General features: G+C 45.7%; 3 protein-coding genes and 1 non-coding gene across 20 annotated transcripts in view; 2 read left to right on the plus strand and 2 right to left on the minus strand.

The window, feature by feature from the left end:
* Window positions 1-203: 203 nt before the first annotated feature.
* Arfip2 (ADP-ribosylation factor interacting protein 2) lies at window positions 204-6419 on the minus strand. 6 transcript variants are annotated; one of them, XR_003946581.1, is made up of 9 exons: window positions 6248-6388; window positions 5328-5468; window positions 5012-5108; window positions 4212-4330; window positions 3822-4043; window positions 3655-3728; window positions 3124-3281; window positions 2814-2988; window positions 210-2396 (listed from the first exon to the last, which is right to left on the minus strand). XR_003946581.1 is itself a non-coding variant. In NM_029802.4 (8 exons), the coding sequence occupies exons 2-8, from the start codon at window positions 5424-5426 to the stop codon at window positions 2241-2243; spliced, it is 1026 nt and encodes a 341-aa protein (NP_084078.3). In that variant the 5' UTR covers window positions 5427-5468; window positions 6248-6419; the 3' UTR covers window positions 204-2240. The 6 variants fall into 6 exon arrangements, 4 of the variants coding, with proteins under 4 accessions (NP_084078.3, XP_006508380.1, XP_011240241.1 ...); NM_029802.4 differs by lacking the exon at window positions 3655-3728 and having other exon boundaries at window positions 204-2396; window positions 6248-6419; XR_003946580.1 differs by having other exon boundaries at window positions 3655-4043; window positions 6248-6369.
* Window positions 6420-6447: 28 nt separating this feature from the next.
* On the plus strand, window positions 6448-21751 carry Timm10b (translocase of inner mitochondrial membrane 10B). 12 transcript variants are annotated; one of them, NR_153393.1, is made up of 5 exons: window positions 6448-6625; window positions 6765-6860; window positions 7031-7163; window positions 17075-17274; window positions 17505-17682. NR_153393.1 is itself a non-coding variant. In NM_001360052.1 (4 exons), the coding sequence occupies exons 1-4, from the start codon at window positions 6596-6598 to the stop codon at window positions 21693-21695; spliced, it is 330 nt and encodes a 109-aa protein (NP_001346981.1). In that variant the 5' UTR covers window positions 6448-6595; the 3' UTR covers window positions 21696-21751. The 12 variants fall into 12 exon arrangements, 10 of the variants coding, with proteins under 10 accessions (NP_001346981.1, NP_001346984.1, NP_001346988.1 ...); NR_153392.1 differs by lacking the exon at window positions 6765-6860 and having other exon boundaries at window positions 7031-7231; NM_001360052.1 differs by lacking the exons at window positions 17075-17274; window positions 17505-17682 and adding an exon at window positions 21625-21751.
* On the minus strand, window positions 8341-8479 carry Gm22504. The gene has a single exon (XR_003947158.1). It is a non-coding gene; the product is annotated as a small nucleolar RNA SNORA43 (small nucleolar RNA).
* The window catches only part of Dnhd1 (dynein heavy chain domain 1), a 71025-nt gene continuing 64975 nt past the window's right edge, over window positions 16779-22828 (plus strand). Inside the window, exons 1-4 of the mRNA NM_001370803.1 lie at window positions 16779-16944; window positions 17075-17274; window positions 17505-18309; window positions 21625-21786. Coding sequence (NP_001357732.1) covers window positions 17211-17274; window positions 17505-18309; window positions 21625-21786 — 1031 coding nt within the window. The 5' untranslated portion in view covers window positions 16779-16944; window positions 17075-17210. The remainder of the gene's footprint in view (window positions 16945-17074; window positions 17275-17504; window positions 18310-21624; window positions 21787-22828) is intronic.

Genomic DNA, 22828 nt, shown 5'->3' on the forward strand with positions numbered 1-22828 from the left:
CTGTACCTCAACCCAGAACTCTAGGAGAAGGGGTTTGCAGGCCAAGTGGGAGACTTCTTTTCGGTTTTAGGTTCCTCAGGTGCCGCCTGAGGAAATTTGGTTTAGACCATCCAGCGCGACTCCTTCCTTACACCAAAGACCCAGAGCAATTCTCAGAATCATTGCATTATGGAAAAACAGCCTAGGTACAATACAATAAAAACTGTACATTAACAGGGACTGAGTGTTTATTACGTGCCAGACAGAGCTAATCACTTTACATACATTATCTCATTTAATACGCATAACCGTAATCGGTAGCTGCTTTTATTAGCAGCTTTACAACGGAAGGAGCGGAGCGAGCTTATGTTCCCCAGGCATTAATCCTAATCAGCTAGAAAATGGTGGAGCCATGTTTGGGCTCTGCTTTCAGGTTCTGTCTCCAACCATTTGAAGATTCAATGCCCTTACAACAAAAATCCTCAGTGGCCCATAAAGTAGGGGGCTAATAAGAGAACCAGCACCTCTAATAATCAAGGCAGACAGCTGACTACATAAAGGCTAATTAAAGCCCCAGAAGCCTGGCTGGGGATTGCAGTTATCACTGACAAAGAGTCAAGTCAGAGTGGTGTGCACCCTGTGCTGTGGGAACCTGCTGACTGGGTTGGTCCCCTTTCTCCACCCTCTAGAGGGGACAGAATGCTGAAGAAGTCTGCAGTTGTCTTTGGACCTGTAGTTGACCGCACTCAAGCCCTGTCTAAAGTGCTGCTGGGAGTTTTCTTGTGATTTCTTATACAATTAAGGTTTGACTTCAACAAGAGCAGTGCAGGTTGCAGCAGGTGCGGTGAGAATGCCTTTATCTCTGCGGTAGCTACTCACTGGATGTGAAGGAGCTCAGGCAGGGTTCATGCTTAGAGTGACAAGCAAGGGTCACTAGGCTACCCAATAGTCCAGGAAGTATGTTCTCTACACTTCGCTTCTCCCGTGCTGCCAGACCTCTAAGAGGTTTCTTAGTTCCATTTCTCCAAAGATCAAGTCTGCCTCTTGTCTCTCACCCACTTAATTTTTCATTCTGGACTGAATTCTTATTCAGACTTTATGAGCATTGGCCTTTCTTCCTCAGCTGTTCGCTACTTACTTTTCAGATCTCAGCTTTTAAACTGGCATCGCCATCCCTACCTCAGTCTAAGCTAGATGCCCCTTATCTGGTGCTCCCACTGCATCTTGTATCCTAGCATTTCTCATTGTATTGTAGTTGCCTGGTTACTTGTCTCTATCCCCCACTAGGCCTTAAGCACTGTGAGCAGGGACTGCGTTTTATTCACTGATGTTTCCCCAGGGCCTAACGCAGTGCCTGGCAAATAAAAGCACTCAGTAAACATCGGCTGTATGATTGAATGCATGATGGTTAGCCGGCCCAACCCCCTCTGGACCCTATGCTCTTCAGACACATAGATTGCCTTGGTGCTAACGGGAAGAGAAAAATAAAGCGTTGGCTCTGAAAGTGAGGGGCATCAGGCCTTCGGCAGCTTCTCAAACTTAGCTGCAGCTCTTCTGAATTCATAGGAACTGAATGCAAGATTACTGGGCATTTCTTACCAATCCACCCTCCTCTAGTCCCCCACAAATTGACCTCACTGGGCCTGCTTTTATGAAAGGTTTATTCCTAGTGCTAGAACCCAGTCTTCTGGGGTTCTAAGCACAGTTCAACTGGGTGGGTGGATGAGGGGAGGGCCCATTCAGATGCAGGGCCACAAATGCAGCTCCCCATTATCCCCACCCCTTTGGTCCCAGTCCCCTTCTCTGCAATGGACACACATTGAGGAGGGAACAAAGGGTACTGGAGGCAACACTATTGGCCCAGAGGAGCCCAAGAAGAGCTGCCATTGGCTGACAGAACCTTTTGAGGTCCTGTCTTTGGTCAGGGGCACATCCCAAGAGCTGGGGATAGGCCTGAGGAGTGATGCCATTGGCCAGGGAGTGTTTTGTCATAGCCTTTGGCTGTGGAGTGAAAGGAAAAGATCTGGGAATGAAGCCCAGTGGCCAGGAAGATAAAGGGCAGGACAGCAGCTTCTGGGCCTACGGGCCTACGGGCCTCTTCAGACCACAGCAGTGGGCAAAACTGGTGTCAGACCCCAGTCAGAAAAAACGAGCCCAAGCCAGCAAGTAAGTGGCAAAGGACATCCCATGTCCAATCTCCTCCACCCTGGGGCTGCCCCGCCCAGTGTCCTTCTTGATAGCCAAGTTGGGCTGGGAGCTGCTCACTGCTCCTCTAACCAGGAAGGCTTCTCGGCTCCTGGAGGCCGCAGCTTGATGTTGAACTGCTGAAGAGTCTGCTCCAGCTGTTTCTGGTTCCCAGCGAAGTAGGCAGACACGGCATTGTGGAAGAGCAGCAGCTGCTTGTGCATCACCTTGATCTGGGGGCCCAGCAGGGTCAGCTAAGGCTAGACTCAGGCACCCTCAGGGAGGGGCTACAAGCCTAAGCCCAGACACAGTCCAGAGCAAATAGACTCTGCTGACAGTGTTTTGGGGTAGGGAGTTTTCAAGAAGTCAAAAGAGAAGGGGCAATATGAAGAAAGAAACCTGACTTAATCTGCTGGGTTTAGGGTTCTGGAACCCCAGCCAAGGGGCAATGTTTTTTTCAGTTATGCTACTGGGACTAGAAGCCAGTGATGAGGAGGGTGAACTGAAAGTGCTCAGGTTTCAAGGGGCTAGGGGAACAACCCACTCCCTAGCCAGGGGCAGCTCCGCACCCAACAATCAGAAGGGTCTGAAGGGATAGGTACTGTGTCTTAGGACTTAGGTGACTTAGGACCAAGGGAGTAGGGCAGCACCTTGTTTTCTTCCAGGAACTTCAGCTTGATGGCCACATCTCCCCGCAGCTTCTCATATTTGTCCCGATGGGTCTGGAAAGTGGCCTGGGCACTCTCAAGTCGACCACGAGTCCCTGCATCCCGGGGCCCTAGGCTCAGCTCTTCTAAGTCTGTCCGGTAGGCATCATATTCCAGCCTGGGAAGGGGGTGATAAAGGCTGGTCTCCACCTCTTCATCCACACTCATATTTCCTTTCCTTTCTGAATCTGTATGCCCCTAATGTTTGCATTTTCACCCATGCCAGCCAACTTCCCAAACCGTGGGCCCACACCTGGCAGCCTCATACTGTTTGACAGTCATGAGTGTGTCTTCCATGGTCTTGGTGACCAGTGTGTTGATGCTAGAGACAAAGAAGTTCACAGCCCCTAGCAGCGTCTCCCCATTCTTGCACAGCAGCTTTTGTGTCTCTGCATTATAGCCAAATTCCTCCTAAGGGCAGAAGGGAGGCACAGGCATTGAGTAACACTCCTTACCTGACTGCAGCTGTAGAGCCCTTCATATCCCTCCATCCCAAAGAAGAAACAGCCATCAAAACTACAACAACCAGACTGCCTCTAGCAAGGCTCTCTTAGCCACAAAGTTAGTAGGGTCCCTTGGCGATGCCTGAGGTAAGAGTGTGGGGAGTACGAGTTCTTAGGTGAGTTTACAAGACAGAACACGGAGAGCTAGTGCAGCAGGCAGGGAGGGAATCTGATTAGGCCAAGCACCAAAGGCATTCTTGATGATGTGGAGACAGGTTACTTATGAGGTACTGGTGAGCCCTCTCCCACAACCCTTCCAACTTCTGGGCCTCTGTACAAACCCTTAGGCTGCCTCCATAGGTGAGTGATGCTGGGGGCAGGACTGGGCGCACCCCAGAGGGGTTCTCCCTGGGGGCTGCAGGAGGGAGGGAGGGAGGGAGGCTGAGGAAAGCCTGCCTGGAAGGACCAGGGCCCAGTACCCCCACCCTCTTTGTTTTGGCTGAGGCACCTGAAGCTCTGGGGACTTCTGGCTGAGGTCAGCAAAGGCATCACCTAGTGCATGCTGGGTCTGCAACAGGCTGTAGAGGTGGGCTGTCAGTGCCCGGCCCAGCTGCAGGACACTTTCATACTTGCGCTTCGTCTCACGCAGCAACTCAATCTGCAGCTCTAGCTCCAGATCCACAGTCCGGGAGCCTCGGCCAAATCTCTCTGATAACAGCTGCTTTGTGCACTGATTGGAAGGGGGGGGGGGTGAGGTCAGAAATCTAAACTCCACCCCAACAATGAACTACTCCAGCACCCCCGTTCTCTTAGTCATAGCAAAGACTACACAGTAAGACCTGGGGAAAGGGAAAAGGTCCCCACGGAGAATTTCTGAGGAGAAGCACTTGAATCTTACCTTATATGTGTTGATGCCCCATTTCTTGACGATGTCAAACTTTTCTCCAGCGATGCCCCGGGCCACCTCGTCACCAGGGCCAGAGGGTGACGTGCTGTGAGATGGATGTCGGCCAGACCCTAAAGGACCAAGTTCTCTGACACCAGTTTCTCTTAGATAAAACCATACACTTCTGTGGCTCACTCCTCCCCCCCACCCCCCCAAACACACGAAATGACCTCTCTGAAGAAGGACTATCTAGACAGACAACTGCATTCTTCTGGTCACTAGGGGGAACAAGGACTCATGTCCTGACAACCAAATCAATTCAATGTATGTATCTGGCATTCTTGGAGTAGGGTAGGAGTGTTGTTGGTGTACGAGATAAGCGGGAATAGAAGCAAACATGACATGTGCGATTGGCAGGATCAAAGATGGTGAACACAGAAAAACAGAGAAGTTGGCTTATATTTCTAGGTAGAATTCTAGCCAGTAAAAGAGTCTAAAATGAAACTCTGAGAAGCCTCACAAAGCTCCAAACTGGCCTTAAGCTCCTGAGTGCTCATAACCTTAAGGTCTTAACTTGGCTCAGATGGTGGCGGCAAGGAGGAGAAGACGAGTGAGATTATCTTCGAGACTGACTGGCCAGTGGGAGGCAGATGGGCAACTCTGGGAGCTGGCCTGGGACTGGACTGTCTATGAACTTCACACCAGCAGTTCGCAAGCTCTCCAGTCCAGGAGTCAAGCTTTCCTGTATGTGTCTATGTGCCTGCAAACTGTCTCAACACCCCACCCCTCAAGCCTATCTCTATCATTCATACCTGTGGGGATGAGTCCGTCACCAGAGCCCCCATAGCCACCAGACACAATGCTAGTTTCATTGAGGTTGGGTCCTGACACCATCACCTGCTGGAGGTCCTATAGGTCAGAGAAGAGGGGGGCACCTCAGGAACACAGGGATGGATGAAACATTTTGGGGACGGAGACAGTGCATAGTAAAGTCTGTACAGAACCATAAAGAAGATTTGAAAAGTATGAAGGAGTTTAGTTAACTGAAGGCTACCGGGACAGGGGAAATTAAAGGTTTATAAGTCAGGAATGTATAACAAAACAATGAGAAGAATCAAACAGAAGCACCTGCTCCAGCCCATCGTCTTCAGGAAGCTGCCCAGCTTCGCCATTTCCGTGGATGGGAATCTCCATTGTGGCTGCCTTCCCTAGAATCCCGTCCGTCATGGCTAGGGAAGGGACTGGAGTCAAGGTCTCCACCCCAGCACGCTGTAAAGCCCAACACAGACAATTCTGGAAACTGGCCAGCACTCCAGAACAAGGAGGCCTTCCCTGTGTTCTCAGAGGTTTCAGGGGTTGTCTTTGGGCTTGGGTGTCCTGGGATCAGCCACCACGGCTTTCCTTGAGTTTGTGTGTTTCTTCTCTTCTGAGGACATTATCTCTACAGATGCATGCATACCAAAGCCTCGGGTGTCTTCTCATAACCCCCCTACCTCGCCTTCAGTAACCATTCATGCATTCAGTCATTCAACAACTATCTAGTGAGTGTCTATTATGAGTGAGATACTGAGGCAATGGGATTATAGCAGTGAGGACCAGAGGGGAGGTCTATGCTCTCTGGGAACTTAACCCTGCAGAGGCAATGTTTACCAGAACCCTTTCCTAGGCTCAGACTCTCACTTGCCACTCAGGCATGCTCTACAATCCTGGTCTTTCACATTCTTTGGTGTTCCTTCCCCTCTTCCTTCAGCCGGTCTGGGCTCTTCCTTTCTCCATCTCATGCACCTGACTCCCTTAGGCCCTCCCCAGCAGGCCTTGGTTGAAGCAGTTAGTGAATGTTCCTGGTGTCAGGTGAAAGGCTCTCTTTCCCAGGACACGGGCAATCCCTTCCAAAGTCAGCTGAAGCCTCCCAGATGTGAGGGGCTCCCCCCACCCCCATACACCTGGGCATCAGGTGTGTCCTCATCCTTGCCAAGGGCTCAGGGCATTTTGCCCTCAGTACAGGTTCGTGCGTTCAACTTCCCTTCGTCCAAGTATGTCCTTCTCACCTGGGCCGGGCCGCTCTTCCCCTCAGGGCGCGAGGCCCGGACCGCGCGGGGACCTCGGGTTCCAGTTCTCGTCGCGATCCTAGCAGCAGGTCAGAGATTTGGCGGAAGTGACATGCTCTCTGGGCAGAAGAAGCCGGCCACGTCGCAGAGAAAAAGGGCGGAAGTGACGTTTGCAGTTGTGGGCAGGACGAGCCTGGAGCTACGCCTTCAAGCTCTTGGGGAGTAGTGAGAGTTTACTTCCGGGGCGACTCTGAGAGCTCTAACCTCCCCCCTCCGCCCCCCCAACCCCGCGCCACCCTGCCACCCCGCCACGGGCGGAAGTGACTAGGGCTGTGCGCCCTTGGCGTGATGGAGCAGCAGCAGCAGCAACTGAGAAACGTGAGTGAGAGCGCAGTTGCTCTCTGGGTTAGACGTGCAGTTTGTTTCCAGGGGTACACGCAAGAACCCGAGGGGGAGACGGGCTGTGCATCCCGGGGAGCCTTAGCGGTGGTGAAGTCGTGGTTCCCTTTTCTCTCAGTTGCGAGACTTCCTGTTGGTCTACAATCGGATGACAGAACTGTGTTTCCAGCGCTGTGTGCCCAGCCTGCACCACCGAGCTCTGGACGCTGAGGAGGTGGAGACAGTGTGGGGGTCCCAGAGTTGACAACGTGACGTGACACCCTCCCCCAGCCCCCCATCTTCTCCCTCTTTCTTGACCTCACTCCTAGGCTGGGGACCGGGAAGGAAGGAGGCGGGCTTGACTGGACCCCTTTTAGTTTCTACTTCCCTCCGTCTTCCTTCCAGGAGGCCTGCCTGCACAGCTGTGCTGGGAAACTCATCCATTCTAACCACCGCCTCATGGCCGCTTACGTGCACCTCATGCCCGCCCTGGTCCAGCGCCGCATCGCGGACTACGAGGCTGCCTCGGCCGCGCCAGGTATTCCTGCAGAACAGACCAGAGACTCGCCATCAGGCAGCTAGCCGTCCCTGGCCCCTGGAGAGAAGGTGCTTGGATGGGCTCCTCTATGGACCTTGGGCTTATCTAAATGTGTACAGAGAGATTGAGCTTGAAAGCTGGGTGCTGTTGCTCCTTTTCTTGGAGCCAATAAACCCGTTTTTACAGTCTGGTTATTTGTCTATGGGTACCAGCCTTTATTCTGTCATCTAGTGCATGTGTACTGCCTTTAGCCCTGGAGGTTGATGTAGTGCCTTCTTATGTGTAGAAGGACAAATTCAGCATTCCCAGCACCCCAGCAAAAGCAGGGATTATGGGTAGAGCTTTAAGGTTAGTAATAGCAATGGGAAATTGGTTCCAAAAGGAGAGCTCTCAGTGGCTGTCCTTGGGACTAACTCAAGGACCTGAATATACATTGACTCATAACTAGTTTTTATTTTCAGCTGTCAAAAAGAATTGCTGTGAACCTAGGGGAAGAAGGTAAAACCAAACAACAAAAGCAGGAAGAAAACTCTACCCCCTTAGGCTTTAGCCACTGCTTCCTAGGAGGTCAGTGACAACAGAACAAAGACAAGCCTCTAAGAATTCAGGAATGTTGACCATTTCCCCAATTTACTCTCTTAGTACTTCCTGCCTTTGTGAAATTAGCAATAAAGACTTTAAACAAAGAAGTGCTTTCTTGTCTTCAGAGTCAGTCAGGAAGGCAGCATTGGTCAAACCTCAGGAAGAGAACTCGAGGGAGAGGGAGATGGTGTTAGGGAGGGATGGTTAAATGCCATCTGTGCCCCTCCTCTTCGGGTTTGACTGCTTGTCTAATCTAGTTTCAGCTCTCTACCCTGTGCCTTACACTAGTCTCACTGTAACTGCTCTGATGCCAGCTTCTCTATTCTTGTTTCATTACTCCCCACCCCCTCTTGTGGGATTCACATGTGTATTCAGGAGGAGTCCTTTCCTGGCAGCTGCCGGTTCTGTGACTTCATTCCTAGTGTGGAGATGGGGAAGGAAGGAGGATGTGGCATGTACCACCTTGTGGGGCTTCAAGGATGACAGCCTGCAGGGCAAGCGACAGCATGGGGTCTGCATTTATTACTGTTTTACAGGAGATGGAGCACAAGTACTTGTGCTTGCCAGGCAAGAACTTTTTTTTTTTTTTTTTTTTTAATGTCAGGCTATAAACCATTCTTAGTGCTCAATGGCTTCTGGACACTGAGCATAGAAAGAGCCACTTGCTCTTTGCCCCAATGTCACAGGCAGGGCTGAGCAGCTAGGCCAGGTCTGTGGTGCTGATCTAGGACAGCATCTTCAGGGCAGCAGGCAGGAACTTGTAACAACTAAGCTCCCCACTTCCTCTTCACTGCTTCCCGTAATTCCATCCCATCCCTTCCCTTCCAGTATTGCATCAGGTGACCAGCTTTCTTTTTTCTTTTTTCTTTTTTTTAAACAGAGGAATTAAATTCCTCGTCAAAACCAACTATTCACAGAGCAGATTTGCAGAGCAGATTTGCTGTCCTACCCCCCACCTATAGGTCAGAAATAGGCATCTATTTATTTATTTATTTATTTATTTATTTATTTAGAGATGTGGTCTCATGTACCCAAGGCTGACCTGGAAATTGTAACTAAAGATGACCTTGAACTCCTGGTCCTTCTGCCTCTACCTCCCAAGTGTTGGCCAGCCAAAAAGTTGAAAATCTTAGTTGATTCCATATTGAGAGGCAGATCTTGCTCCAAGGCTTGTTATACATGCCTGTAATCCTTAACAGGGCAAGAATTGTAAGTTTGGAAGCAGTCTGCACTGTTAGATCAAGACTCTACCAATAAAGTGCAGCTGGAACATTAAGCCTGATATTCTTTGCACTACAGCAGGCTGTTTCTCTAAATCGTGTCTGTTGAGTTATTTTGTATAAATTTATCATACTTACTCCTTTTAATTGTGAAACTAGGAGGTATTATTTTTCACTAGACAGGTAAAGAAGCAAGAAAGCAGACCTTAGGAGAGCCCTGTCTTACACAGTTCTTGGAAAGCAGATTTTGGTGTGTCACTTTCCTTTCTTTTCCTTTCCTTTCCCTTTTCTCTTTTCTTTTCTTTTCTTTTCTTTTCTTTTCTTTTCTTTTTTTCATTTTCCTTTTAGGTGGTTTTGCCGTGGACCCATTGGCCTTCAGCTTGTGATCCTCCTGTCTCAGCCTCCTAGATCCTGGAATTACAGACACAGGCTACAACCTGTTGCTAGATAATTCTTTAGGCATATAAAACTTGCTGACCAGGAGCTTCCTTAAAGAATGACCTGACTACAAGATTAATCTTATTCCTTGACAAGTACACATGTGAGTAGAGCAGCTTGTGAACTTGTTAGTTCCCAAAACCAGGAAGGTGGAGACCCAGGATATTGTGTGGCTGCCGAGAAAGCGCTACGTCAGCACCTGTATGTATCCTTTCAATAAACATGTGCTGTGAGTTGTCTGTGTTTCCTTTCTTCCTATGTCACACATAATTAGTAATTGCTGAAAAAAGACTAGGAAACAGATATGCCCGAAGCCTACTCTCTGAATGACCTGAACTTTTTTTGCTCTGTCTTGTTTTGTTTTTGAGATGGTCTTACTATGCAGTATCACACCTTGGATTCAAATTAGCTGGCCTTTACTTCCAAGTGCTGGGGTCACACCTATGCCCTCCACACTAAGTGTAGAGAGCTCTTACACCTAGCACTATTTGTAGCTTGTTTGCCTTCAATGCAAAAGCAAATGTGCCTCAATCCGGCCTGCCAGTCCTTTTCTCCTTTCAGTCTCCTCTCCAGTTTCTTCAACATTTAAGAGAAACCCCTTCGTACTGCCCACTTTCTATACTTGCTGATTGTTTTCAGGTCTTGCCATTGGCATGGTAAGGGCAGGGCAGAGTTCTCAAACGCAGTGTGCAGGAATTATTTGTTTTGCTTTTTTGTTTTTGAGACAGAGTTTCTCTGTAGCTTTAGCTGTCCTGAAACTCTGTAGACTAGGCTGGCCTCAAACTCACAGAGATCCATCTGCCTCTGCCTCCTGAGTGCTGGGATTAAAGGTGTGTGTTATCACCATCTGGCAGGGATAGTTTTGTTGGTTTGGTTTGGTTTTTGAGGGGAGAGGGTTTCAGGAGGTCTAACTCAGGTTTTTGTACATGTTAAAAAAGTGCTCTACCTTTGATCTATATACCCAGACTAGGAGTAAATTTCGACATAGTCTTACCACATCACAACCACTGGAGGGCAGAGGTGGTGGTCCTGCCATTCTGACTTCAGAACTTCACTGTCTGTTCCTCTGCCCAATCTGTTTGCTTTAAAGCTGTTCATCCATTCAACCTGCTCACTGTTTTACTCTTCTCATGGACTTTCCCCTCTCCCCTTAAATAGCTCTTGTACTTCTATTCACCACTTCTGCTTTGATGTTTATACAGACAATCCATTCAGTAGTTAAGATCACTTCATTCCATTTAGTTGTGTCTTGGCTATTGTCATCATTCTAAGCCACCCAGTCTTCAGAATACTGCTACTAAATCAAACAACATAACACTATTTCTTTAATTTTATTCACTGACCATATTCTTTCTGCTTGGTTTAGAAGTCACTGTCCCTATAATCATTTGATTTTATTGTAGCTTTCCCATTCTTTCTTTTCTCACTAGCACTTCTCTTTACATTCCTAGCCAGCTTAAATGCCAGTGATATTCCTGCTAGAGCTGACTTTTTTGTAGGTGTCCTTCCCTCTTATGACACATTTGTGTCTGCATTTCAACAACTACATGCTACTTAAGGAGATCATTGTAGAGCATATTTATGCCAGTTTGAATTCATGGTTAAGTTCAAATGGAATCTTGGCTCTCAGACTCTCATTGAGTATGTGTGTGTGTGTGTGTGTCTTTTGTTTGAGCAGTGTATCACTCTGTAGCCCTGTCTGGCCTGGAAATTCAGAGATCCTCTTCCTTCTACTTCTCAAGTGCTGAAATTAAAGGCACCCACTACCACACCCAGTGATTTTTCTGTTCTTTACTACTCCCCTAAGTAACTATTTTAAGTCAGTATCTGTAGCCCTCTTTGTCCCTTATTGTTTCCTTTCTGTAGGCCATTTTATTCCTCCATGGGGAAAAGTAAAAGCTGTCTGTAGGTAATCTCTAGTATCCTACTACTGACTAACCCATCCACATTATTCCCTTTCCCTTCTGAATAGTGAGAAACTCTCTGGACCAGTGCCAGTGCCCATTCTTGGAGTCCTAGTCGTTCGTACTTGAGTGCTTCCAATTTCCCCTTGTTTATTGTTGTAAATTTCTAAATATGCTAAGGACTCCACTGTTAAACAGTTATATGGAGTTTCCAGTTACCATCCTATTTTTACCACTTTACAGAGGTATCTCAGACACAGTTGTATCCACCTTGCAAGCCATTATCCATTCCCATTCCCCAGACTAGCACAGTTAGAGTTCTGTAGCCCTTACTCTATTCAAAAAGTGCTTACTATGATCACCTGGTAACCTTATATCTCTAAATCCATTGAAATTTCCTGGGCCTCTACATACTTCATCTCTCAATGGCATCTGATAATATTTATAGTTAGTGCCTCATTGACATCCTCTCAGCGTCTTGATTCCATAATTAGGTTTTACTCCTATCCTTTTAATTATGGTGTCCTAACCTTTGTATTAGGCTCACCCTCTTCATAGCCTTCACTAAGTCATGTTCTTTTTCTCTTGAATATTTCTAGAATGATTTCATTCCTCAATTTTGCATTTTAGGTACTCATGGCCCTATGTGTTGCGCTGACTTGAATCATGCTTTACTTTCTCCTACTCCAGCCACACTGGCCTTTGGTTCCTTCATACACTGTCCTAAGGGCCTTTGTATTTGTTTATTTCTGGTATATAATGCAGGAGACATCCTGTTTTACCTACTGAACTTCCTATCCAATTGCTATTTCCTTAAGGACATTTTCCCAAAATTCTCATATAGTTCTTGTATGTTGGGTGTGTGACACTTCTTAATGGTATGTACTTCGCAAGGACAGAATCCATGTCTTTATAACTCAAATCGCATCCTCATCAAAGCAACTAGTACATAGTTTTTTAGCTTCCTTCTTATTTTATTATTAACAATGAAAAAAATCAAGAGAAAGTTTGTTTTGTTAGATGATATAGAAATTCTGCAAATGTAACCTTTTGTCAGTAATTTAGAGTTTGACATCTTATTGTTTGTTTTTGAGACAAGCGCTCTCTATATTGCCTAGGTTGGTCTTGGACTCTAGAGATGCAAACTCATCCAAGGTAGAAAATTGACCAAAAGTAAGGATACCACTATAGTCTAACTTGTTGAACTAGTGAATTTATTGAGACTACTTATAGGAGTGTATATAAGGGGTTATTTACAGCACCAGAAATGACTCTAAGAGAGCACATCACCATGGATGACAGGTCACAAAAGCTAGAACTTCAGACTCGCTGCATAATTGGAAGACAGCTTGACAGATTGGAGAGTGTCTGTTCCAAGGTAGCTTCTCTTTTCCGAGAGTGTCTCTCAGCAGTCCTTACTGCATATGTGTGCCTGGTGAGGGAGGGCCTGATGCTTCTGGTCAGATTCAGGAACATTTAAGTTTTGAATTGTTTACTTCCTGAATTTTAAAGAGCTTCCCTGCGGGATTCGGTATCTCAACTCACTTTAGAGCATCCTACATCTTTATCTTAAAGAGCTTCCCTCCAAGATATAATGTTTGGCTAGAGGAAATTATTATTATGACACCATCCTAGCCTCTGGAGTGCTAGGACTATAGGAACAAGCTCCCATGCCAACTGGACATGCCTTTTTAATCCCCAAACTCACTGGATGGTATCTTCTAACACTGTATGATCAATCATCACCCAAAGGCCCATTTATAGCAAGCAGTTTACTCGTTCAATTTGTAGGTCCTATAATTGTGTGTAAATATTTCCTTTTTAAAATTCTTTTCAGTAGTTCCTTTTAACCTTTTCATGCACATTGTTTTGCTTGCATGTATGTCTGTGTCAGGATGTCACATTCTCTGGAACTGCAATCCAGTTGTGAACTGCCAGGTAGGTGCTGGGAATTGAACCCGAGTCCTCTGGAAAGAGCAGTCAGTGCTCTTAACCGCTAAGCCATCTCTCCAGTCCCATTTCTTCTTACCATCTATAATGGGATTTAATGCCCTCTTCTGGTGTGTCTGAAGATAGCAACTGTGTACTCATATACATTAAATGAATACATCTTTTTTAAAAGAATGCTGGGCTGAAGAGATGGCTCACAGGTTAAGAGCACTGACTGCTCTTTAGAAAGTCCTGAGTTCAAATCCTGGCAACCACATGGTGGCTCACACCATCTGTAATGAGATCTGGCACCCTCTTCTGGAATTTCTGAAGACAGCTACAGTGTGCCTACATATAGTAAATAAATACAAATCTTCAAAAAATAAAAAATATATTAAAAAAAGAATGCTAAAATAGAAGAAATGTATGTTGCCATGGAAAATTCATTGAGTCCAAATTTACTTGTTTATGAGAACAAGATTCTACCTTAAGTAATTTATTTTGCATTTGTGTGTGAGTGTGTGTGTAAGCACACATGTGGTGTCCTTAGAAGCCAGATCCCCTGGTGCTGAAGTTATGTGAAGATGTAAACTAGTGTGGGTGGTAGGACTCCAATTCTGATCCTCTGAAAGAAAGGCAAGTGTCGCTCACTGCCGAGCCATCTCGCTAATCTCCTGAAGAAGTGACTTAAACAGTTTTAGTTATATTTATATTAATTTTGTGTGCATATATATATATATATATATATATATATATATATATATATATATATATATATATATATATATATACACATACACACACACATACATACATACATGGACACAGGTCAAAATTCTGCTTCAAGATGCAGCACTAACTTCCACATGTGTGAAACAAATTCAACCCCCTTCTCCCTTACACATACACACAGAGACACACACATCTCTCTGGAGAACCCCGCCTTTTTTTTTTTTTTTTTTTTTTTTTTCAGGAGATGAGTTTGTGGTCAGCCTGGTTGGTCTACAGAGTGTTGAGTTCTAGGACAGCCAGAGCTATTACACAGAGAAACTCAGTCTCAAAGAAACAGGTGCCAATGTTATTATTTGAGAATAAAGAATGCCCATTTATTTTTGCCTGTCTGGAAAACTGTTGTGTCAAAGCCTAAACTTCTTGACCTTCTGCAACCTGTGGATTTCCCCACAAAAAGAGTTGGTTGGTTACCTATGTTCTTACTCATTCCACACTGAACCCTGTTATGTCTCACTCATGTCAATTATATCAAGAGTCTATTTTTGTGAGACTAAATATTTTATACACATAACATCATTTAATCTCATAATTGTCCTAGAAGTAGCCACTATTTTCATTTTCAAAACTATAAGCCAAGTGGCAAAATCAAGATTTTAATTTAGGCAATCTGATCCCAGAACCAGTCTTACCAATTAATATTGTTATCCATTGATACATTTTCCCCATATTTTACAATCATCTATTCATAGTACTTAGCACCAAGGACTGGAGATAGAGTAAGAGGCAATAAGAACAATTAGAATCTCTGCCACTATGGAGTTTGTATGTTTTTGTTTTTGTTGTTGCTGTTATGATTCTGTTTATTATTTTCTTTTTTATTAGATATTTTCATTATTTACATTTCAAATGTTATCCCCTTTCCTGGTTTCTCCTCCAAAAACTCCCTATCCCCTTCCCCCTCTCCCTGCTCACCAATCAATCTACCCACTCCCATCTCCTGGCACTGGCGGACCAAGGGCCTCTCCTCCCATTGATGACCGACAAGGCCATCTGCTACATATGTGGCTGGAGCCATGGTCCCTCCATGTGCACTCTTTGGTTGGTGGTCAGTCCCTGGGAGCTCTGTGGGTAATGGTTGGTTCATATTGTTGTTCCTCCTATGGGGCTGCAAACCTCTTCAGCTTCTTGGGTCCTTTCTCTAGTTCCTCCATTGGGGACCCTGTGCTTAGTCCAGTGGTTGACTGAGAACATCCACCTCTGTATTTGTCAGGCACTGGTAGAGCCTCTCAGGAGACAGCTATATTAGGTTCCTGTCAGCAAGCACTTGTTGGCATCCACAATAATGTCTGGGTTTGATGACTATATGGGATGGATCCCCTGTTGGGTCATTCTCTGCTCCACAGTTTGTCTCTGTAACTCCAGGAGCTTACATTTTTTATCAGGGTAAATGGATAAGCAAATATGAGATAGCAATCAAAGTATGGGGTAAAATTAGTTTGGGGAAAAGAGGGTCTGGACCTGGGAGAGTGCTGACTTCTGGGAAATTAAAGGATTCACTATAAGGGGATGCATGCCTGAGCAGAAACTTGAAATAAAAATTTGAGAACAATGTGGAGAAAAGTGCTCACTCTTGTATACAATCCTTCCACCAGTGAGATGAACCATCAAGGTTATACCTTCTAATCTTTCCCAAACAGCCCCAGCAAGGGACCAAACATTCAGATATATGAACCTATGGGGTCATTCTCATTCAAACCACCACAACCTTTGCAAAAAAAAGATTAGATGTGAAAGTTTTATTTTTGCCTAGGTCAGGGCAAGTGAAGGAGTGACACAGGCAACTTCCAGGTTGTGCCCTTCATAAAGAGGTGTGATTTCTTCTCTTCTTCATCTCACTAGTTGTAATGGGCCTAGGCAGAGGAGGTGATGAACTAACTCTCTTGGATCCTGAAAGCAAAGACTATTTGCTTAGCCTTAGAGAAAGCAGAACACTCTAACCATGGTCCTGGGAATACTCAAGCTTGAATGTGACTCAAGTGAGAGCAAACACTAAACTTCTAGTTGGACACATACATATAATTCTTTCCTTCAGGAGGTTGAGGCAGGGGAGTCATGACTTCAAGGACAGCTTTCATTTCTAGACTGGAGACTAAACCCAGGGCTTTGAGCATATGAGGCAAGTGTTGGACCACTGAGCTATGCCTCTCACCTGTGAGATCTGTATCTCAGACTTAAAACTTGAAATATATGAAATCAAACACCCTACTCCCCCCTCCCCCAAGTCTACTCTTTTTACTGTCTGGCCTATCAAAATTTCCACTGATTAGAATAAAATCTATAACAGAGGTAGGTTGCTTTCTTCCTTTCTCTCTTTCTTTCTTTCTTTCTTTCTTTCTTTCTTTCTTTCTTTCTTTCTTTCTTTCTTTCTTTCTTTCATAACTAAACCACTCACTACTAGATGTGTAGCTTGTTGAGAGAGATACAAGATGTTTGTCTTACTCGGGTTTCTTGTTGGGACTTGAGGTGGGACAGTTGGATATGCTGTCAAGGGAGGGGAGGGAAAAATCAGTGAGCGAGTGAGTCCCTAGGATTACACTTGCTTCCTACGACCACGCCCCTAATGCTGTTAGTGCCCCCAAATCAATCTTGTCATTCAGTCTCCCGCTCAGCCAGATTCTTTTTGGGCCTTTGGGGTGTCAGGTTAAAAGCAGTATGCTAGTGTGGCCTGGGTCCCGGTCCCGCCCCCAGGCCCCTCCCACATGCCTGTTGAACTCTCCTTCTAGCTCCGATTTGAGGCTCGGGCCTCCAGGATTCTGTAACGGTTCTAACAGCTGGGAGCAGGTGGTGCAGCTGAGTCCTCTGCTCTGGCTCTGGGATCTGCTACCCTTGCCCTCAGTGGCTCAGCTCTTCCAGTGCCTAGGGAGGCCCCTCCCACTGGCGCACCGGGAGCTGTCTTCTGCCACGTCTTTCCGCTAGGTGTCCTAAACTGCTTCCCTACCCAGTAGCCGGCTTTGCACTCTGGACCTTCTCAGTCTGTGGTAAAGGCTTCAGGGGACGGGAGCTTTGCTGCCTTTGAGTGACAACCCTTTTGTGTTTCCTTTTCAAGGTGGTTGCCAGCCTCCACTCTGAAGTTTTCCTCATGTGAACACAGTTTTTCCAAAGATTTTGCAAGCGTGTATCGGTCTCTGTGTTAAGTGACTGGAACTGAGTCTAAGTTCATTCACGACAGGGAGCGCTCCGCAATGAAACCTCATTCACAGACCAGTCCCCCTTCCCTTCCCATGCCTTCTACATCCTGCAGGCCAGGTGAGACGAGGCCTTGGAGGGTGGGAAGGAGCTCCTGGGCAGGGAGGGCTCCCTCTTGGACTTGTGCTAGTCCTTGACAGTGAGTGGCTCAGTAAGGGCCCTCTACTGGTCTTCCTATGCTCTGCAACTCTATATCCACCTTGCTGTCCTAACCCTACTGGCACAGCCCAGAGCCAGAACTTCTACATGTCCCTCCCTCCCTCCCCCCCCCCCCCCGCTGGGTCCCACAGGTCAGACCCAGAAGCCAAAAGCCTGGAATTGGCATTTGGACCCCGAGCTGTGGGCAAGATCTGTTCGACAGCAATTGAATACCTGCCTCCACTTTATTCTGGAAGAGAAGAAAAACCCATGGTTTTATACCCTTCAGTCTGGGCTCGTTGGATGTAGCTGCAGCGGACAAGAACACTCTTGGGACTGTCAAATGAAACAGGAGGATCTCAAGGCAGTGGTTGAATCAGAGCAGCGGACACTGCTGAAGCTGCTGCTGTCTGAGCTTCAGTCTCTGTTCTCAGCTGTGATGCAGGATGGCAGTTGTGAAGCTTGGCGCTATCTGCATGCAGTACTGGGCCTGTTGCCTCCATACCGTGAGATGCTAGCTGGTCAACTCGAGTTGCTGCCCTTCCTGGAGCAGCTGTACTGCTGGGCACCCAAGGTCCAAGCCCGGCTAGAGCTGGACCTGCTAGATGCCATAGACAAGGCCTTTCCCCCAGACAGTTCTTTGTTACATAGTTCTTCCCATGTTGACTGTGGTCTATGGATGAAGAGGTTTCATCGAGGGCCTCCATGCTCAGCATGCCCTTTTGTGAAGGCCCAGTGGGACCGGCAACAAAAAAAGGAATTGGCCACGTGGCTCCGACCATTGACACTGCCTGAGCTACAGCACTGTCTGGGCATTGTTGGTGCTGAGGTGGCCCTAGAAGAGACCCCATGGCTGGACAGCCTTAGTCTTTTGCCCTTGGCACTGGCTACAGACATCCCTGTACAGTATGAAAGCAGTGATACTGAGCAGGCAGAAGGCGAACCTGCTGGGAGAAAGTGAGTGGCATGGTTTGGGGCTTTAAGTAGAAGAGATAAAATGAATTAGTTTAGGTGCCTGCAGGGCTACTGGCTTCTTGAGCCAGCTCCTCATGGCTCTTCAGGATTAGCCCACCTCTAAAGTGAGCTGGACTAGGCTGCACCTTTTTCACTTGCAAAAACAAAGCTAATGTCTCAATGCTAATCTATAGGGAAACACTGAAATCAATAGCAGCCATTAGGAAGCCAAAACTTGACCTTGTAGTTTCCAGTCTTCTCAGACGGTGCCAGAAGCTTCTTTGGGGTTCATATTCTTGGTCATTTATATTTGCCAAAACATACTTTGGGGCATATATTGTGCTGGTCCTAGGAACTCTATATGGGGTCTTTGGTTACTCTAGGGAGTGCTTGCCTGGGTGGTCTTCCTCCACAGGTCTATGTGAACTATTCCAGGTCTAAAGCAAAGCACTGCCTCTATGTCAACTTCATGATCTGACAGTAAGGGTGGCCCCTTGAGTAATGATCTATTCCTTCCAGTCCCCCAATCTGGCTTCCAAAATCCTAGGATTTCAGAATGCCTAGAAGATCCCTTCTAGGAGTTCTTTTAGTATAGGAACTTCTTCCTAGCTCTGGCCTGCTTTTCCCTTTTTATGTCACTTGTCTATGATATATTCACTCTCTAGGCAGAAAAAAGCTAACTTTGCATGTAATCAAACATGACTTACTTGCTCATTTTTTGCTCTTAAATTTACGGTGGGCTCAATTTGTGACTTTTTCGTGACCTCTCAGATCCCTAATGGTGGGCAAGTGGGCAGGCTCCTGGAACTATGAAGGAAGGTGTCAAATGTCAACAATTTGGCTTCAATCTTCTCAGCCAAGCTTCCCTCCTGCCCCTAGCATGGGCCCAAGTCTAACTAACTCTTGGAAGACCTTAACAGAAATGGCTCTGGGCTGATATATCAGGAAGGAATCAAGTACTCATACCTGTATGAACTTGGCAGTCATCCTCTGAGGTCTAGGTAATACAGTTTACTCTTCTCCAGGACTGTCTTCCTAGGTTTTGGTTCATTTAATAACTTAATTGCTACTTGGATGTATCCAGATGCTGGGAATGTAAAAAAATTAGCCAAATAGATTTAGTTCTTTCCTATGAAATCAGTCTTACAGTTTTGTAAGGGAGATATTAGAACAAGTAAGGTATAATTAACAAATTGTAGTAAGTAGTATAAAACAAAAGGCTGTTGGCTATTGCCTGTGTACTCTTAGTGGGATGGGATTGGGAAGGGAAGGGGCTGGAACAGTAGGAGTAGAAAATTTGGATAGACATTAGATTAGTAAAGTGGGTTAGGAGGTGAAAGTGTGTCAGTGGGGCAGCAGTTAGTTGTATTACATGCTAGTGTGCATTTGGAAATGAATGGAAGACAGTGGAAGCACCATTTCATTCTTCATCAATACCTGCTTGAAAGAGAGAAAGACACTAGAATCAGAGTTTGAAGTAATTCTGGCATCTGGATGAGACTCTTGTTAAAGAAGAGGGATATTTTCAGCCTTTAAGACACAGAACCTGAGATGTAGGTACTCTGTGTTAAAGTATCTTTTATTCTCCTGTTGTAATTGTTGTCTGGAAGGCTCACTGCCTCTGTCTGCTAATTACACCTAGTCTTGGGAGCTTCTAAGTCTCCATACAATCTTATCTAGGCCTAAAATGTTTTCAGCCTCCGAGACTTGGTGCTGAATAAACTCACTCTTTCTAGTTCTTAATGAGCTCTGACTGGCTGGTTCAATTCAAGTGTACTAGCTCCAACTCTTCTCCAAGCTGACTGATTCATTCTTTCCTCTCTGGGCTTCTCCTAAATTGCTCTGCTTGGCCTCAAACGAGCGTTGGCAATGTGTTCTAATTGTCCAGCTGCTTCTCATTCTCTGGCTCGTTCTGTCTTCACCTGTGTCGTGATTGTTATCCCTCTGCAACCTGCCTCTGTTCCACTGTCCTGACAAAACTGCCTCCTTCCTCTTCCTCTGCACTCTGAAGCAGCTTCCCTTTCCTCTCTCTTCTCATGAGAATTGGGCATATTTTATTCTGTCAAATCTTTCTCTGATCTGTCACTTTGCTGCTCAATTAGACATCACTCTAAGACATGTGTACTTTACCTTCATTGTTTGGAATTAAAGGTATATGTATACTAAGGGCGTATCTCTGTTCCAGCCAGAATGATTAAAGATATGTGCAAAGGGTTAAGCCACACCACAACTAAGAACAGGTTTTTCTACACAATCTTGGGGTTCATGGTGTCATCAAAGGGTTGAGCCACACCACAACTAGAAACCGTTTGGTTTTTTTTTTCAGTAAATGGCACAATCTTGGGGTTCAGTGTAATCAAATATCCTATAACACATCTGTATTTGTAGACTAAAGGAATCACCAGGTTATAGTAAGAGGAAAATATATGGAGCACAATAAGGAATATAGCATACACATGAGAAAGTGGCCTTGCAGAAAATAAAGGGCACAGTCTCCTCTAGACTGGGAAGACAGTGTGGGAAAAGGCAACTGAAACTAAGGAGTTAGTTCAGAGCTGAGAGGCTCAGTTTGTTCAGGCAAAGGAGGAAGGATGGGATGAGACTGGGGATAGGCAGGGCTGAGCATGCAGCTAGGGGTAGCAGCTTAGGGAGTTGGGAACAATAGTTGTTTGTACCGTGATATCAAACAGAATGAGCCCAGAATTGAGACTGGAGACTCGGGATCGTTCAGGAACCAATAGCTCTAGTTTTGTGACTATGTGACCTCACTACTAAGAAAATACATTTTTCCTTTTTGTCATGCTAGGAATCAATCCTGAGCCCCCATGCATGCTAAGCAACTGCTATACTACTGAGCCAAATTTTTAGTCCTATTTGTACTTTGTATTTTGAGATAGGGTTTTACTAAGTTGGTTGTGCTAGCCTAGAACTTAATGTTATCTTATGATCATGGATATAGCAGTTAATAGGACTTGGTCAAGTATCAAAACCTATAAGCTGGTACAATAATGCCTTCCTATTACTTTATACAATGTTATATAACATTGACTGCAGTAATCACAACCAGTCTAGTAGAACCATTTATCAGAAAGAAGAGTTTCTCATACCCAGGCTATAGCTGATGAACATGCATGATGGACTATAATTGCTCAGTATGTGACATCTTTGAGTATAGATTAGACTATCTAGGCTTTGATAGTGTGTCCCCTCAGGTGCTTGATCTAGTGCCTGCTTTCCATGGTTAGTGATGGTAAGGCTCTCCTCTAGGAACTGATCTCTTTGCTCTGCCTTTTCTCCCTGATTTGTCTTGTCATGCAGACTTCAGGTTGCCTCTGAAGCTCCTGAGGAGAAGGCCCTCAAGAAGAAAAGCTCTAGGACTCCCGTCTTGAGAAGTCAGGTGAAATCCCTTCTGGAGAGAGACTGGACCCAGAAGAAGATCCACTTCCTTTATCTCAATGTGGTTTCTGATCGTCACTTTAAGTAAGGGCCTGGATCCAGGGCATTTCTACAGTCCCCTCCAATACCTGGCCATGCTACCTTCTAGCTTTTTGTCTCCAAACCTATCCCCCTCTTCTGCTTGCTGTCCACACACCTCTCCTGCCTCATGGTTTCCAGCTGTCTTCCCTTCTCAGCCTCCTCTTTACCCTCCAGATCCTCTCTGCTTTTACAAGCTTTTGTTTGAATTGTGCCTTTCTTACTTTTGCTCCTTATTCTTTTGTAGACAGAAGAAAGCATTTATTTATAGCCTCGGAAGCACATTTAATGCTGACCTTATCCAACTCCAATGTAAGAATCACATGCTGAAATCTCAATGTTAGGGAAACTTGGTCTTCCAAAAGCATCCTGATTTTAGACTAAACTAAAATGTTCTTTTCCTGGACTTCCACCTCTTGGTATTTTGTTTTTGTTTTTTGTTTGTTTGTTTGTTTGTTTGTTGCGGAGACTCTAAAAACAAGCCTCTGGGTTCCATATCAGTTGCATTCATTCACTTTCTCCCATTGGATCCAAATCTTTTTTTCTTGGGTGGAACTTGGGGACTCACAAATGCTAGGTGAGTGTTCTACCACTGAGCGACACCCCACCCTGCCCTAATTCCTCTTTCCACCCTTCCCTCACAACCTCCTACCAGGCTCTGATAGTTACGACTAAAACACTTCCATCCCCACCCCACACACAGTTCAACATCTCCAAAATGTCCATGTGTCTTAAAAAAATCAAAGTATCACAATGGAAGGATTTTTAATTTTACTTTTCATAAAATAATATTGTAGCTTACATGAGATGATGTCTTAATTTTTGTGAGATGTTCTGTATCTGAAGATAAGGCCTTGGTTCAGGCTAACAAGCTAGATGCCACCTTTCTCTTTCTTTTCACCTATCTTTTGCTTAAATTGATGTCCATTCAATCATTCTAGTTTGAATACTATTCTGCTGTTTCTCCCCATTTCTACTTTTTTTTCTGCCTCTCTATCTCCTTTTTCTCTTCCCCTGTCCTCCCCTGATTTCCTCCAGGTATGTGCAC

The sequence above is a fragment of the Mus musculus genome, chromosome 7 (genome assembly GCF_000001635.26).
Source record: "Mus musculus strain C57BL/6J chromosome 7, GRCm38.p6 C57BL/6J".
Lineage (NCBI taxonomy): Eukaryota > Metazoa > Chordata > Mammalia > Rodentia > Muridae > Mus > Mus musculus.